At 40.0% G+C, this 17,125-nt stretch overlaps 1 protein-coding gene across 1 annotated transcript in view; it reads left to right on the forward strand.

The window, feature by feature from the left end:
- Positions 1–530: 530 nt before the first annotated feature.
- Positions 531–17,125, forward strand: part of LOC107597343 (transmembrane protein 132C-like) — a 61,764-nt gene continuing 45,169 nt past the window's right edge. Inside the window, exon 1 of the mRNA XM_016288357.1 lies at positions 531–1,128. Within this exon, the coding sequence (XP_016143843.1) occupies positions 1,029–1,128 (100 nt within the window). The 5' untranslated portion in view covers positions 531–1,028. The remainder of the gene's footprint in view (positions 1,129–17,125) is intronic.

The following is a 17,125-nucleotide window of genomic DNA, read 5'->3' on the forward strand; positions in this document are numbered from 1 at the left end:
AAGTAGGTTTACTGGTTTTTACTTTGATTTGTTGGCTGGGTTTTGAGGATTTTAGCATTTTAAAGCTGGTTGAGAGACCGTCTTAAACCAGCTACGATCAGCGAAGCAATTATGGTCAAATTATGTTTTTTGTTTCAGTAGGTAAAATGTACATTTGTTTCAAGTCTGTCAGCATGTTAATTTGAACCAAAGTCATATTTGTATAGCCAAAAATCAACTTTAACATTCCAAACTGTCCAGTCTTTGAAGGCTTATGTATAAAGCTTTATATATCTGTTTCCCTAACTTTAAAAAACCAGTACAACAGTGCGTAAAAACTGCGTTTTGTAAAATGAAAATGTGTTTTTGTTAATCCATCAGCCTCCTTGGTTGCAGGGATGAGAGGTTTTCCTTGCTTGTGATTGGCTGTCTTTTTAGTGCACCTGTTCTGTGGGAAAGCCCCATTGGCTAGCCAAGATGTCACTCGTTTTCGCCTCCTCTTCACGCGCTTCCCGCTCTCAGAGCTGGAGTACAGCTCGACTGTTGGCCTTTCTGTCTCAGGAGAACTACGCGAGTAAGTTCATTTAGGGAAAGCGAAGCTAAAAATCAGACATGTTAACGCAAAAGCAGCGTCACCGGAGCGATGGGAACATTTCAGAGAGAGTCAGCGTCGACCGCCGGTGGTTTTGCGCTCTCGTGCGCCAAGAGACGGATTCATAGGACGCGCGGAGAACATCAACTTCTGCGGCGCGTAACTTCATAACGCCACCGGTCCGGACCTCTACACTTGCTTTAAACTTTTATGTACTGAAGGAATAATAGCACCAGAGGAACAATGACAGTGACTTTCCCTGGCTTCTCATAACGCCGTATCACTTTACTGAAGCGTTTGGTTCTCGTTTCTCACGGAATTTTGGTGATAGTTAAAGGACACGGATTTTTGGGGACCGTAACAACGCCAATCTGCCGTCGAGCCAGTTACATTATCACATGACTTTCCACAGGATTATGTTATTTATTCAACAACTTCTCAAACTAGACTATTCATAATGTCGTGTTTGAACAATACACTACCACCCAGAAAGCCAAAGATGATCGCTGGACGGATGGCGTTGCTGCAAGCGCTCCTCGTCGCGTCTCTCCACGGAGGTAAAGAAACATTTACGCACATCCAAAACTTGTTGCTAGATGGCAAATCGTGCAGATTAAATTTAGCGAGCATGCTAAAAATGTCAAGCATCCTTCATATATTCAAACAGCTGTTTGTTATGAAGCCCAATGTCAGTGCGCTTTCACGTCTGTAGCGCGAATGCAAAAAAAGTTGGTGCAGGCTGCTCCCTATTCCACTTGACCCATTTTAACATCTTAATTTACAATTGAAATATTTATAGATGAATACACACACTTCTGTGGTTAGTGGTTCGTGCATTTGGTCGTTGGAAGAGACTGGCGCGCAGCGACAGCAGCGGTGTGGTTTTGTTGTGCCAAGCGTATAAATAATAGAAATGTTGGTTTCTCACCTTGTTGTTTTGCAGTCTTATCATGAATTATGCATGCATGTAGTTAGCTGGCAAGACAGAGATGTAGAAACGGGATGATTGAAGCGTACCGCACGAAATATCGCGTGGAAACGACAGTTTTATGATAGTGACACGAGCACATTTATTCTCGGGCATTTAGGAAGAGAGCGTGACGTGCAATGTTTTAGCTGTTTATAATTATTATTATTTTTTACATAAGAGTATTATCCGTAAGGTCTTCAATCTCGTCAAAAACAAAAACATCTTACTGTGCAAATGAAAGTAAACCCAATTTCTTTTCGCAGGAGTATTTTCTCTTTCTGTCATTAATTTATAATGAGCTGATGTGCTGAGTAACACAGATGCGTTTCATTTTTTTTTGTCTTTATGTGGACAGTATTGTTATATTTGAGTGAGTATTGAATACATACAAAGATATTTGCTGTGCTAAAGGTGAGCCACCCTATTTTCACTGTCCACAGAAGCAAGAGACAGTGATGAAATGAGCAGACTTGTGTCCCAGCAGCGTGCTGTTTTTATTCATCCTCTCCAGCTGAGGACCCGCAGTGGCCTTCACATCTATTTTTACTTACACTATCCCAGCAAGTCTGAAACTGGACATGTCATGCAAACAAACAATTAGGCTGTGGGGGGTGAGATAGAGACAGACAGAAAGTGTGGGGGATTGCAAAATTAGAAAGTATGTGTTGAAGAACGTGAGGGATGACAAGTTTGTCCAAGTGTGCGAGGGCTTGGGCGGTATCCGAGATGTTGACTCTGGAGACAGCACTTGCTGATCAAGCACTGAAACTGTCATCAACATCATCATTACTGTTTTTTTCCCCAGCCTCCTTTCCTGCAAACGTGGCCTCATACTGCTGTGTGTAATGGACTGCGTGCAAAGAGTACATCACTTTCAAGTTCAGACAGCATGTGGTTTGAATGCATGGAATTGTGTCCGGTGAACTGTGCAATGTCCGCAGGAATATTTGCAGATTTGTGTTTGTAGAGAACCGCGCAGTTTTTGCAGGTTAGCGGCTGTCAGTATGATTACGAAAGTGCCAGTTGTTTGATTTATTTATGCTTTTTCTTTTAGACTACAGAACTGCTGACATACAGTAGGATGGACTGTTCGAATTGCGCAGCATATGAGGAATGGAAGCAAGAAGCAGAAAACAGCTTATAATGTGCATGTGTCTGTGTGATGTGCCAGTGTTTGATGACTGAGGAGACAGATCTGTGAGTGAGTTACAGCAAATTTGCAATTTGTCTGCAATTGAAGGCCTGAAAACGCACCTGTTCTCAACGACGCCATCGATAAATCTGTGGGATGAAAGGTTTTTGTTGCTTCAGGGAGTTTTAGGAGCTTAATTGACAAAAGCAGATGGATGTTTACCGAAGGACCGTCTTCCAAGTAGGGCTTAGAGCTCATTTTCCTAGCTGTGCGAAAACTGACTGTGAAGCATCGCTCATCTTCAGCTAACCCCTCCCTCCGGCGTCTGAGGGCAGATATCTGTGTGTTTTGGGGCTCAACCGCAGGTCTGAACAGTTGTAACAAAACCAGAGGTGTTATTAAAACTGTCAGACTATCAGGCTGTCAAACACAGTTGCCCTGCGACACACACACGCACGCATAGACACACACACTGGCCGTGTGCGAGCCAGGCCGAGCAAGGGGCCCATATGTTTGAGGGTTGGCTGACACCAGGGAGATGATTTGCTCTAGGGAGACTGTGAAGCCTAAATCTCTTTTGCTCGTTCTCTCTTTCTCTCTCTGTACTCGTTCATACAAACACACACAGCCGTGCAGGCATTCAGGCATGCACAGACACACACCCCCTTGGTGGGTTTTCTTGCTGACAAACTTTCTAGCAAAGCAATAAATAGTGCATTTTTGCTTTGTTTCTTAAATTCATCCGATTAAATTCGAGATTCACAACAAGAAGTGTGAGAGCTGCGAGTGTGTGCTTTTAATAATCCATAGCCAAAGAGGGGTAATCAAGAAGATATTTCCCCACAGATTGGCATCCAGAGAGAAAAGAGGGATAGTGGACGGGAGGGGGGCAGATGAGTGAAAGTAATGACTGTGATCATTATCTTCTGTGTTTTTAATTGAGATAATGACCCAGAGGAAGACAATGAAACTCCCAAAGGAAAGATTTCTTTCTTTCTTTCTGCCCCCCTTCTTCTTTCATTTCCCCGTCTATTTTTCTCCTTTTGATTTCCTAGAAGTGACTCTATTTATTTATTTTTATTTATTTGTTTATTCTCTATTTGTTTATGCTCTATAATCCCGAACAAAGAAGCGTTGTTATTCGGGAGTCTAAAGGTAAATGTTTCCTTAGAAATCCTCTGTTGTGTTCCCATACGAAATACTTAAATGCGATTCTGTCAATTCTAACCCTCAGAGCCGTAGAGAAAGAAGTTTGCTAAGACCGAAATGGTTTTCCATTACAACTGCAGAAAGACCAGTTAGCGAGTTCCCATTTTGCAAACGTAATAAAATTTAAAACTTTCATCTCAGCAAATTGATTTCAGTCGGATTCAGAAAGGAAGAATGAAGAGGAGGGGGGGAAAAATCATTAGATCATTGGAGCATAACTGTACCGTGGGACTTTAGGAATTTGCGTATTGCAGTGAGAACACACACACAGGCTCCCGCTTCACTTTTATTAATTCATTCACTCATTCTGTGACTTTGTGAAGATTTTTGCATTAGGGAAGGGCATGTGGGTAAATACAAAGCCAGACTGAAGAAGAAAGGCAGACTGTGATACAAATTGGCAGCAAAAGCAAAACTGGATGGACTGATGAAGAAGGCATGAATAAATTGCCTTAATGATTCAAGAATTTATGCACATCTCTATTTTATTCTTTTGTTTTCTTGAAAACTTGTTTTCGCCATCTATTTGCAGATTGCCGGAAGATATTTCTCTGTCATTAAGGACTCTCGGCCAGCAGTTCATTTAACGCGTACATGCCCTCAGAACTCCTGAGAAATTATTGGCATTATCGCCAGCTAGACTCCACATATTCTCACGCTCCCTTTTGGATGTATTGTAGCCATATGGTATCGGCTCTGGAAATTAGAGTTGCACTTTTGTGTTTCTAGTTGGCTATCATTCTAGTTGGCTATCATTCTCTTTTTCTTTCTCGCTAAGGCAATTTTCTGTATCGATTGGGCTTGGTTCTTTCTCCTGTGATGATATGAGAAAGGGAGAGCGAAGGAGGGGAAAAAAGAAGATACTGGAGGTGTTAGAGGTGGCTCTTGTTTGTGTAGATGGAATAATTAACGCTCATTAAGAGGGTGATGAGAGGCTTAGGGGTGATGCTACTTGTTAGCATAATTAGAGTCAAATAGGCCTCATTATGCAAATTGGGAGGAAGTGTGATTTTGTCAGTGTTTACCTGAACTCTGTCGTACTGATGACCTCAGATAGAGATGACAGTGTCGAGTGAAGCAGAGCATCTAAAGAAAAGCATAATGCGCTTTTATAGGGTGAGAGGAAATAGAAATAAAATAAGCAATGATCTATTTAAGAGATGCGAAGGAGAAAAACGAGTAATGAGATGACAGAAACGAGGGAGGATGGATGAAATCTGTAATCTGTAATCAAATATAAGCTCTGAGGGCAATAAAGAAGCCGCTCCATTTTCAGGGAAATGAAATGTTTCTCAAATTATTTTACCGTAGAGAGATCGCTGGATAAGCCTTTCAGGCCAACTCTGTCGCAGAAAGAAAAACATCTCTCTGTATAATAGGATGGGTGAAAATAATAAAACAAAATACGATGCCCTGCAAGCAGCAGTGTCAAAGCTAACAGCGTGAAGTCATTGTGCTGTGGTGAAGAGCGCTCCATGTGTCAGTATTTTCCATTCCTCTAGAGAACACTTGCTTGGTGGCCTGCAAAGCATTTTAAAGCGCCGGAAGCCGAGACTGTGAAATGTCGCAGGTATGGGATTTTATATATTTATGGGGCTTGTGTGTGTCTATGGTTCTCCATAAGGCACCGACCTCTACTGTGGCTGTACTAAGGTGTGTGTGTGTATGTGTGATGGATCGAGGCTCTCGTTAACCGCAGGCCTCAGTGGGTGATTACTTCTCAACATGTTGCCTGTCCTGCTGAGTTTTGGCACCATGATACACACACACACACACACGGTTAAGACCTAGATGATTTGCTCAGAGTTGGGTGGAGCGCTCACAGCGCTGTGTGTGTATATGTGTACTGCTCATCTTGGCACTAGATCACTCCATCACTTTGCCAGGCATAAGTTCTGTCAGATGGTCTGTCTGCTTGGCGTGACCTCACTGCTCTCTGTACGCATGCGATGCAGTAATAGATAAATAATGCTTCTATTAATAACATAAAAGCTTCCTTGGTGAACAACTTAAAATATAAAGAAACAAATTAACATTCCACATGGTGCAAGAGTATGTTCTGAATGATTCACGCCCTCTCATTGGCAATTTCTGTGTCTCTCTGTTGTTGGCCAGATGAATGACCCGCTCTGTGTTTTGTTCTAAGAAACAGTTTTGATTGAAAACAAAAAGTTTCATTTAGCCAATTAGAATACAAGAAGCAGATGAAGTCATGTCAACTTATTTATGAAAACCACATAGGATGTAATTGCCAGTACTAGTTCAGGTTTTGTTTCCCTGTCAACATTTTCTCAGCCCTTCCATACAAAAATATTTTTAAATCATTTTTGAACATTATATATATTTTACATATATTTTTTTGTTGACGTTTTGTTCACTAAAATATATATTTTAAAAATGTTTATTTCCTAATCTGCGTAAAATGGGTATTTATTTTGTAAATGCATGTTATCGTGAATAATTAATACTGACTTCTTAATGTTTAATCAAAATGTCATAACTCAGTCTTCTGGTGAAAACAACAGACTTCTCTCTGGTGACGTATGCTGGATTTCTCCAATCATTTAAACCCTGCTTCTACACAATCCAAAATCCTGATGGATCTGTCACTACTTCTGTTTTTTCTTTCTTTTTTTTGTTACTTTAATGTATAATTTTCACTGTGCAAGTTCTAGCAGCTCTGTCATGCTGGTCCCACGGCAGTGGATCATGCTTTTTTGTTGAACCATGATGTGTTGCAAAAAAAATTAACTAAAAAATGATCAATATACCACAAAGTATATTGTGAGTTTGGTAGCACAACATACTCTTTCCCAAAATGACCTTTGATGTTGTGAACACTGACATAAAACTGAGACAGTGTTTCATGGAGCGGCTGATCATCCTAAATATCATGGAGATTGTAATGTGTGATTTGTGCCATCCATGGAAATTTCTGATAAACTCTTGGCATTTCTACTAACTGTACCGGTCCCTGAGACAGTCACATCCTTGTGTGTGTGTGTATAATAATGCACCTCTGCGAACACCTACGTCCTTGCGTCACATGGAAACACACACACGCTCACAATGATATTGATGCACATCTGACATTTTGAGGCTCCATTCGTCTTGGGGGATGGGTCCGGTGACATTTCATGCAGCCATAATGTTATTCATTATGGCAGAGAGGCACTGGAGAGGGTACAGCGGGCGCTGCCTGTGTGTGCCACAACCCATCTGTCTCTTTGCCCCCCTCTTTCCCTTTCTCACTCCCTCTCTCACTTTCTGTGGGTGAAATGGCAGCAGCGTTTTTCCCTTCACCCCGAGGCCTCAGAGATATCCTCGCCTGCTTTCCCCTGATAAGACAAACCTACAGCACTTACCTTTCCCTCTCTCCTCCGCTCTCTCTTCTCCAGCCTCTGCTTTAGGAGGCAGAAAGGGGTGTAATCTTTGGGGAACTTTACGTAAGTGCAGTAGAAGAGACCTGTGATATTTGCTTTCACTCAGAGTTCTGCTGTTGGTACCTCTTTAAAGTACCAGTGCTTTGAGTGGGTCTGCTAACACATTAGGAGTGATGGTCGAAGCCAGTTAGTTACGTAGCCAAGTAAATAGACTGCAATTGTTTAAAAGTACAAAGCAGCATTTAATAGACCTTGTGAAATGATTGATGGTTGTTTGAGTGGTGTTGTATAATTTCATCTTATTTTAAGAATTGTGTTTAGCTTGGTGTGCACCGGTTGCATTGGTAAGAGGACTGAATGAAGGCTCAAGCGGTAATTCTGCTATGGCTAGCACCCACTTACCTGCCTTTTCTACAAGTCAGTTACATCACCTTATTAATATTCATAAGGAAAGCTGATAGTCTCACATATTTTCATAAATTTGATTAATGGCTGCTGACAGTTTTTTTTTCTTTGCCATCACAGAAATAAATTATATTATTGTATGATCTAATTTTGCTGTATATAGACAAAAATTATGTCAAAATGCCCGTCTTGGTAGGTATCCTATAGCAGACATAGCTGGCTGAATGTACTGGATCAGTGCACTGGATCAGTGCATTCTCTTAAAGTGACAGCACTTTCTTAATATTAATCAAATAGCAACAACAAAGAAATCACTCCCTGCTCTTGAATGAATAGCTTTTGTAACTTTAATAAAGATTCATCTTTAATTTATACAGTCAAATATGCAATGCTGTTTTACATTTCATTACTTTGTTAAATTTCTGTACCTAAAAACTAATGTTAGACCTACCTAAAAAAAAACCTGAAAAACACTGTTTATTTTATTTGTATACTCTGTTGTATTTATTTGTGCTATTTCTTGAAGTTAGATAGATTATTCTTATTTTCTTTATTTTTATTTGACAGTATAGTTTTTGCCTAAACATAGCACATAGCAAAACTGTGATACAAACTGAACTGTGAGTAAGTTCCACCCCTAATTTTCATCCATCTGCCACCCTTCTCCCTAGATATAAACAAGGGCCTTGACAATAGCAAAACCTATTTGGCTCCTATTAAAAATGAGCTTTTATTGTTTTACATACGTTTATTGTTTAACATTTGCTGATGTTTTGTTTTTGGCCATTTGTGTCTCTGTAATGTCACCATACGCTTACGGACTCCTCAATCCACGCACTGTTAAACTGCTCCGAGTTTTTTCCGCTCTCCATACCTCTCTCTATTTCTCCCAGCTGGCTGTTTAAGTGCTGTTTACTCGTTTGCCATTCCTGAGAGAGGTAATTAAGGATAGTAGAAAGAGTGAGAAAGCAGGAAAGGAGAGTTGGTTTTATTACCACTGAGTTCCACTTGCAGTCAAATGCATGTCTTTCCTCTTCTGCTTGCTTGTCTTTTTCCACCTGCCTCTGTTTTTGCATCCCTCCTTCTCCCTCTCTACCTGTCTTTGTGCTGTCATACAGCTCTCTGGCATGCACTCTCTCTAAATTTCGCTCACTGTCTTCGTTCTGTCTCTGATCTTCCCTCTCTGTTAAACCTGTTCTCTCTTGTTAGAGCAGAAAGGACGTCCAGAACTGTGTGGTAGAGTGAAGTTTAGCCCAGGGCTTAACCTGTAAGTATCCCTACAAGCAGACAGCAAGATTGAAGATCAGCCTGTATGGGTCTCTCTCAAGAGGGAGGGAAAAGAGAGTGAGGGAAATTGAGAAAGAGAGAAAATCATTGTTCAGGACTCATTCACGTCTCTATAGATCAGAGTCAAAATCTTTTAGTTTTGAGCTGGCACTCTCCTCCCTGAAGCCTTTACAAGAAGAGGAGAATCATCCTCTCTGGTTTTTCTTTTTCACCATCTCATCATTGATAAAATAGTTCTCACATTCTGTACTTAGCAGGTTTAATGTAAGCCAAGTTTCTTTCCAAACTGTCCTGAAAGAACTGCATGCATGCATACATACAGGTTCTCCTATTAGTTTGTATCTAACAGGATGGGTTTGTGTTTGTGTTTTTTAGGTGTTTGGGACGGTTAGAGGCTGTTTGTAGAGGAAAGAAGGATTTTCTGAAATGTATATTTCTGTATGTTGAGCATTGGAAGAAGTCTAAATGATGTGGGCATTCCCTACTGAAAGTGAAAGTAAGTGTGTGCGTATGAAAGTGAGGTTTTCTGTGTGTGTGTCTGAGGGAGACAGAGAGCGCTTATACTACTTTCAATATTCAGTGAGTGTGTAATTGTCTAAAGTAGCTTTGCGTCCCCAAACTCCCAACCATATAATCACAGTAGAACAATGCACTGAACATTAAGAGAGTGAGAGAGGGTAACGTGAGACAAGTCAGAGGACTCTCATCACCTCATCCATGCCCTATTCTTCTGTCCAATATCCTGTGTAGATTCTCTTTGTACCTGAATTCTGCTGAAAAGTGTGTTTGTGAGTAATTTGCCTTCATGCTAATCTGAAACTGGAGAGAGCGCTAATGTGGCCTGACAAGCTTCTCTGTTTACAGAGTGAAAGAGAAAGAAAGGATGGAAGGCATCAGTTTCTTCCTAAGCCTCCTAACCTTTCTTTCAACCCAAACCTCATCCAATTTAATCATTCATTGTCTTTTTATGTTGACGTCATTAAAAAGTACAAAAGGTCAGAGCTGTGGTTTTCATGTGAGCGACGCAAGTTCAAGTCCAGCTTGTGTCATTTATACCGTTTCTTGTCCTATCTCTCAGCGCCAAAGGCCTAAAATAGAACTGACTATCTTTTTTTATACAGAATGTTAGTGCTGTCTTCCAGTTCTGAAATTGGCGGCATGATGCTAGTGTGTTCTGGGTGGTTGGCAGAGCATTGCTGTACGGTTGCTAGGTGGTTGCTTACTGGCGCAAGTCAAAAGAGCCCACTTGCAAGTCTCTGATATTCTGGTCCCTAGATATAGCTTGAGTCCCTCCTTCAGTGCAAGTCTAAGGATTTTTTTTTCCACGCGTTTTATCATCATCCAGGTGGAAATCATTGGATTCTGATTCCTTAGAATAGCACACTTCTCAGCGAGCTGCACTATTTTCGAGGTATCATTTATATCAGCAGCACAAACAGTGCAGTTTAATACAATAGGGGTTTTGAACAATAAACATAAATATATGCAGTAGTGATTCCTGCCTTAGCAGGCAGCCCTAATAAACACATGCCTCATGTTTTTTGCATTGTGTGCAAGTATTGAGAGCGTTCCCTTCTAGGTCATTGAGCCAAACCCAGTTGCCTAAATTTCAAGATATGCAATATATTCGGGTTCTCTTACTAAAAACAGCATTGTCTGGAACCAGGCAGGGCTCAGGGACAGAGTTTTTTCTGTATTTCCTCCCTCATCTGCCTACACGCGCATCTCACATTACAGAACCAGTAGACTGTAGGAGCTCAGACTCTCAAAGCAATTCACGTTTATTTGTATAGCGCTCTCCGTTGCAAAGCAGCTTCACAGAAAATGAAAGTTTCTACATTACATTTAGGAGTAGTTTATCAGTGGTGATTATGTAAAGGGGATGTCCATATGGAAGAAATGTACAATAAAACAAACGGTGTACACCATTAACAGCAACGATTATATGTTGCGATCAAATGTATTGGAAAATTTGGTAGTTTTGTATGTTGGTTCAGGGTTGTCGTCATCTGAGGTCCTTGGAAGGGTCGGCATCATCTCTTCTCAGGCGTTCGGTCATATCAGATCTTCATAAGAGGCTGGATCCAGACTGAAGCTTGTGCAATTTCTAGTTACCTTGGGCTTACTATATAAGTAAATTAAATTCCATGCTATGATTTTAGCAAATGGCTGCAATATAACAAAGAGTGAAAAATTTAAGGGGGTCTGAATACTTTCCGTACCCACTGTATATAGAGTAAAAATGTATGAAACAATTGTATATTTTAAATTCAGCATATTTGTGTGTCATTTATTTGCTGTAACTTATTTATATTATTTGTTTCAGACATCAACCATCCTGCTCTCTGGAATGTCTGTATTGTCATCGGCCATAAAAATAAAAAAACACACATTGCCACTAGTGCTGATTGGTCCCAGTGCTAAGAAAGTCCATGGCATCCTGTGTGTGTGTGTGTGTGTGTGTCTGAGTATGTGCATATGTGTGAAACAGACAGATACATCAACCAAGCTCAGGCACTCAGGCACAGCTTAGGGAAGGTCCCTGGGATAAAAATGAAATTACATTCATTATCAGAGGTTAGAAATCCTCACCACTCCATTTGGATTAGATCAGATTGGTGCGAGTTTGTGTGTGCATGTGTGTTCGTGCATTTGCCAAAGGGTATAACCGGGCCAGACAGGCTAAGTGTTGTCTGTGTGAAAGAGAGAGAGTACTATGAGTCAGAGAGAGAATCAGTGGGCTAAGATTACGTGTCAGTAGTACTCCTTTAAATTTGAGTTTTTATTAAAACGGTCAATAAACAGACAAAAGCACTTCATTTTTACGAAGATCAACATGGCTCCTCTGAGAGCTGTTACCAGGCAGGGGAATAAATAGCATGAATATCAGCATAATGGCTTTGGAGGCAACAGAGAGAGAGTCGAACGCTTCCCCGGAAAAAGAAAACACAGTCAATCCCAAATTCAATCTCTCCTGCTCTCCCAAAGCCTAGCCATGCTGTGATGAGGAAGCACAGAGCTAATGTGCCTGTTATTCTGTTCACAGAATTCTTTTCATGTTCTTTCCTCTTTTATATTTTTGTTCTTGCGTAATGTGGTGCCTCAGATATTTGGAGCAGCAGTCAAATTAAAAAACACATCAGAGAATTGTGGGAAGTGCAGTTTAGCCTGGGTGAGTAAGCACTTTTTTTTTTTTTGAGATTTGGAGCTTAACTTGCAAGGGCCCTGATGACTGCTTATATTCTTTTGCATTTTATTATTCACATTCATATTCATTTTCAGCATCCGTGTGCCTTTTTATGCATATACTACCACAGGAATAAGTGCAGAGAAACTGTTCTTAAAGGAATAGTTTATCTGAAAATGAAAATTCTGTTATCATTTACTTAAACCCATGTGACTTCCATAGAACACAAAAGTAGAAGTTTAGCATAATGTCTTGGGTGATGCATTATGCTAAGGGGATAGTTCACCCAAAAATCTAAATTTTGTTATAATTTACTCTAAAAACCCTCATGTTGTTCAAAACCTATATGACTTCCTTTCTTCTTCGGTTAAAGACGTTTTGAAAAATGCTGGTAGTGAAACTTTTTTTGATTACCATTCACATCCATTATATGGACAAAAAAACATGAGCTGTTTCTCACAATATTATCTTATGTTCAATAGAAGAAAGAAACTCAGTAGGTTTGTTGTCTCAAGGCCTTTTCACACTCAACGCGAAAATTTGGTGTGAATGTTTGCCACGATGACGCTTTTGAATTGAAACAATAGATCCCTATGTGGCTATTCACACCAGGTGCAATCATTTGCGGCACGAAAAAGCAATGTTCTCTTTTTCGTCCTGTGTGTTGATTTTTTTTCCCTCCGTCGCTCCGGCGAAATGGTCCATCAAATTAGATTTGAGCTAAGATATCACGTGGCCAGAGCAGCTGCTGTTGCACAAAAGGGTGAGAGTGGTGGCGCTGTTTCCAAAAACAGTGTAAACAAAGAACAAGAAGAGTATTCTGAGAGAGAAGATAATGCATTCTTATTAGAGCCAGACCAATATGGGTTTTTTGGGGCCGATACCGATATTAGGGAGTAACAAAAAGGCCGATATCGATATATCGGTCGATATTCTTTGTGTATATTATAGTACAGTACCAGTCAAAAGTCTGGATACTTTCCCATTCGTGTGTCCAAACATTTGACTGGTACTATATATAGAATACAGTATGTGCATAAACAGAAAATATATACACAAACACATTTTTTGCAATGATCACTCAAATGTGGTAATCAAACACTTATAATGACATGACAAAGATATATAATGATGGAGGCAGGGCATTTAACAATTTAACAAACTTTATTATCCAAAATGAGTCTGACATCAGTGCACTGAACAGTAAAGTTGAAGTTTATTCAACTTTAATTCAATTCAATTCCATTCAACTTTATTCGGTTGAAGTTTATTTCACTTTGGAACATTCATTCACGGATTTGCGCTACTGTCTTCACACACAAACGAAACTTACTAGAGAAGTGTGAAGTGTGACATAACATACCTGTGTAAATAAATATAAATTCACATCTCGCTCACTTTAATGCCCTTTGACTGTAACGTGTACGTTCCCTTGGAACTGGAATCATGGCGGAATATCATGTAAAGTCCACTTCGCAGGGCACTTACGGTCGAATAAGCCAACGCTTGAATGCTGCTGCCTGAACAAGAAACCTCCTTACTGAAGTGAAAGTGTTGGCTGGTGTCACTATCTTGCGAACACGCCGGCAGATCTCCACCAAATTCAGGGGATCCCTTCAGCTCGAGGAGCCCTCTCGAACGCCACCCTCCGCGCGTAGGTAGTACCCCGGGGATCGCTTGATCGGTTGGCGCCGGATCGCAAATTTAACCACCCGTAACTCCCGAACCCCGGGGACTATCGACGCGGGGGTGGTCTCACCTTGAAAGAGGCCCTCTAGACGTACTCTTGATTCGCATTCGAGAGGGTTCCTTGAGCTGAAGGGATCCCCCGAATTTGGTGCGGATTCGCCGCGCCTTTACGGAGATATGGCTGTTCAAATTTTCAGTGGTTTCCCATAGACTTATAGGATAAGCTTTAAACGTTTCATCCAGGTCGCCAGTAGCAAACAATGGAGCACACTCTGCTAGACAAACTAAGTAATTACACCATTTCAAGCATTTTCCCTGCGTTATATGTTCTGTAAAAAAAAAGTTCATATCGACGGCATATTCGCCGATACCGATATCGGCGACAGGCTCATATCGGCCGATAATATTGGCTAAACGATATATCGGTCGGGCTCTAATTCTTATTATAACTGGTATCTGAGAACAGATTTATTTTCACATGCTCTTTATACAGAATATCATTTTTATTAATTCTCTACTAAATGTGATCTGAAGAGCACTGTCCGTTTTCTTCTATGTTATAGAAGTGTTATGAGTAGTGTGTTATGAGTGTTATGAGTAGAGCGCGTACTCAAGATCTGTTAATTATGGGATAATATCTCCTGCCATTGCATATAAAAAAATGTAAATTTTTCTATACATAAAATATGAAAGCAAATAGACATGATTATGATGATATATTTTCTGTGTTTTATGCAGCTCATGATATTTTAATGACAAAGAAGAAATGAGAAGAAGCTTGCATTCAATCCATTATAAAATATACAAAGAGTGCATGTCTGCCTATTATAGAATAAAAATCCACTTTAGATCTCGATCGGAAGTTATTACAAGCACTCGATGATGGTTTAAAGTGGGTTTTAAGCAAAAACATAAATAATCACATACATTTTCAAATGTAGCTTGATGCTAATTGTACCTCTTTATTTTTTACAATGTATTCTTGTAAGCATTATAGATTGTGTTTCTGGTGTAGAACCAAAATTTATTTATCTTAATTTAATGCTGTATATTGAGCAGCGGACCATATGGGAGATGCATATCTGAGGAAAAATGCATTGCTGGTCAGCGCCACCTAGCATGGCATGAATTAGCAGAAAGCGATCAGTCAGTTCACGCTTGGTGTGAAATCACCGCTCATCAGCATTTCGTCTCGCTTTTTCACATCGCGTGCAACGGCCATCAGCCTCAGACGTCTCGTCCACAGTCCGTTGGCTGAACTTCTGACACATATCGCACACAAAATTGGAAACACTTCAGGAGTTTTGAAGTCGTCATCTGATTGGTTGAATTATACAGGATTTCCAGGAGATGTGTGTCGCATTCTTAAACGTTCCACCTAGAAACAAAGATGCCGTGACGCCAAACCCCCTCACGGAAAAAGAAAGCTGTCGTGTTTACAGCTGTGACAATAAGCGCTTAACAGGATCAACTAAACGCTGGATTGTCAAAAGTATGTGAAATTTTGAAGTCTTTAAAATACATCAAAGAGTTTTACACACTGGTCTGTTATTGTGGGGACATTTCCACGCTCCTAAACGACGTGACACAAAAAGAAATGTAATTGGTTGATTTACCTGTCAGTCATATGGCCTCTTGGGCGCTCCTTGGCCATTCAAAGCACCCAAGGTTCCCAGACCTTCTGTCGATAGTCTGTAGAAAGGTCTGGCTACACGAGACTAGGGAACAGCATGATGGCGAGTAAATGATGACAGAATTTTGATCTTTAGGTGAACTATCCCTTATAAATATCTCAGCACAGTCAAGTGTTATTTTAAACTAGTGGCATTTTCATATGTAGTCATCTGGGTTGAATACAGCATATCTGAAACTACCTGAAATGCGTAGGAGAGCTGTTCTTTTGTATGAATCCAAAGGCTTATTAATTTATATGATTTTCTAAAGTTATACTTTTGAGTCTGCTCAACATAAACTTACTAATTCTGTTCATGTAAACACATACTTTTGTCTTCTTCAGAAGAAAGTAAGTTATATGGGTTTGGAGGGACATGAAGGTGAGTAAATGACAGATTTTTCATCTTTGAGTGAACTTTTCCTTCAGGCCACGCTTTACCCAATGGTTTGCTCCGATCAAGACTTGTTGGTGCCACCTTGTTCATGAAAGCAGGTCTAAAAGCAGAAGAATGTCTAAAAGCAGTCATTTGAAGAACAGTATTTGTCTGGATTTGTGTGCCATTGAAGGCTGCAGTCTCTTTGAAACAGGAACAATAGTAGTGATTAAACAGATCGTAGTTGATCCGTGATCCGTACGGAACAAGCCCCACGGTTCGGCATGCATGTGATCAGCAAAATGTAACCATAATAGAGTATAAGTTTATCATTTGTTCGTATTTACACAAGCAAGCAAATTTTAAACAATTCCAGAGAGAAAAGGCGAAAGGGAACTCGATTCGTTATTCTCTACGCGCACAGCTGCACACACATGAAGCGTGCACACGCGTTTCAGACGGTGCGCGAACACCGAACTGAATTATCTTCTGAATCTTCTGAACAGACATATACACACACACATAAAATTATGACAAAATACCCATCTCGACAATCATTCAGGTAAATGCAATCAGTTATGTCTCAAGTGAATGAAAACAGCTGAGAAAGAAATCGGATGTGATGTGTATCATTATATCGGATTTGTGCATCAGGTCTTAAAGGGACAGCGGCCTATAAATACTGCTGCTGTCATTAATGATCATCAAACAACAACACAGCTGTGATAAAAATCTATATTTAATTTATACAGTAAACACTATGCAGTAGGGCTGTGCGATATTGAAGAAAAATGCGATATGCGATACCTTGTCAAAAAATGTGATATTCGACATTCTGAGAAAGAAATCGGATGTGATGTGTATCATTATATCGGATTTGTGCATCAGGTCTTAAAGGGACAGCGGCCTATAAATACTGCTGCTGTCATTAATGATCATCAAACAACAACACAGCTGTGATAAAAATCTATATTTAATTTATACAGTAAACACTATGCAGTAGGGCTGTGCGATATTGAAGAAAAATGCGATATGCGATACCTTGTTAAAAAATGTGATATTCGACATTCGATACGATATTGCTTAAAGTGTGTAAAATCAATTTAAATGATATTTTAAAATATTTAAAAATGAATATTATATAACCAATTTGTTTCACATTCTTTCTTGGAAAATAAATAATCACTATAACTTCTGAAAGGGACCAGCAGTGTTTTAGCATTACTTAAAAAGTAGTGAAATAA

This window comes from Sinocyclocheilus grahami, unplaced genomic scaffold (genome assembly GCF_001515645.1).
Source record: "Sinocyclocheilus grahami isolate Dianchi unplaced genomic scaffold, SAMN03320097.WGS_v1.1 scaffold230.1, whole genome shotgun sequence".
Taxonomy (NCBI): domain Eukaryota; kingdom Metazoa; phylum Chordata; class Actinopteri; order Cypriniformes; family Cyprinidae; genus Sinocyclocheilus; species Sinocyclocheilus grahami.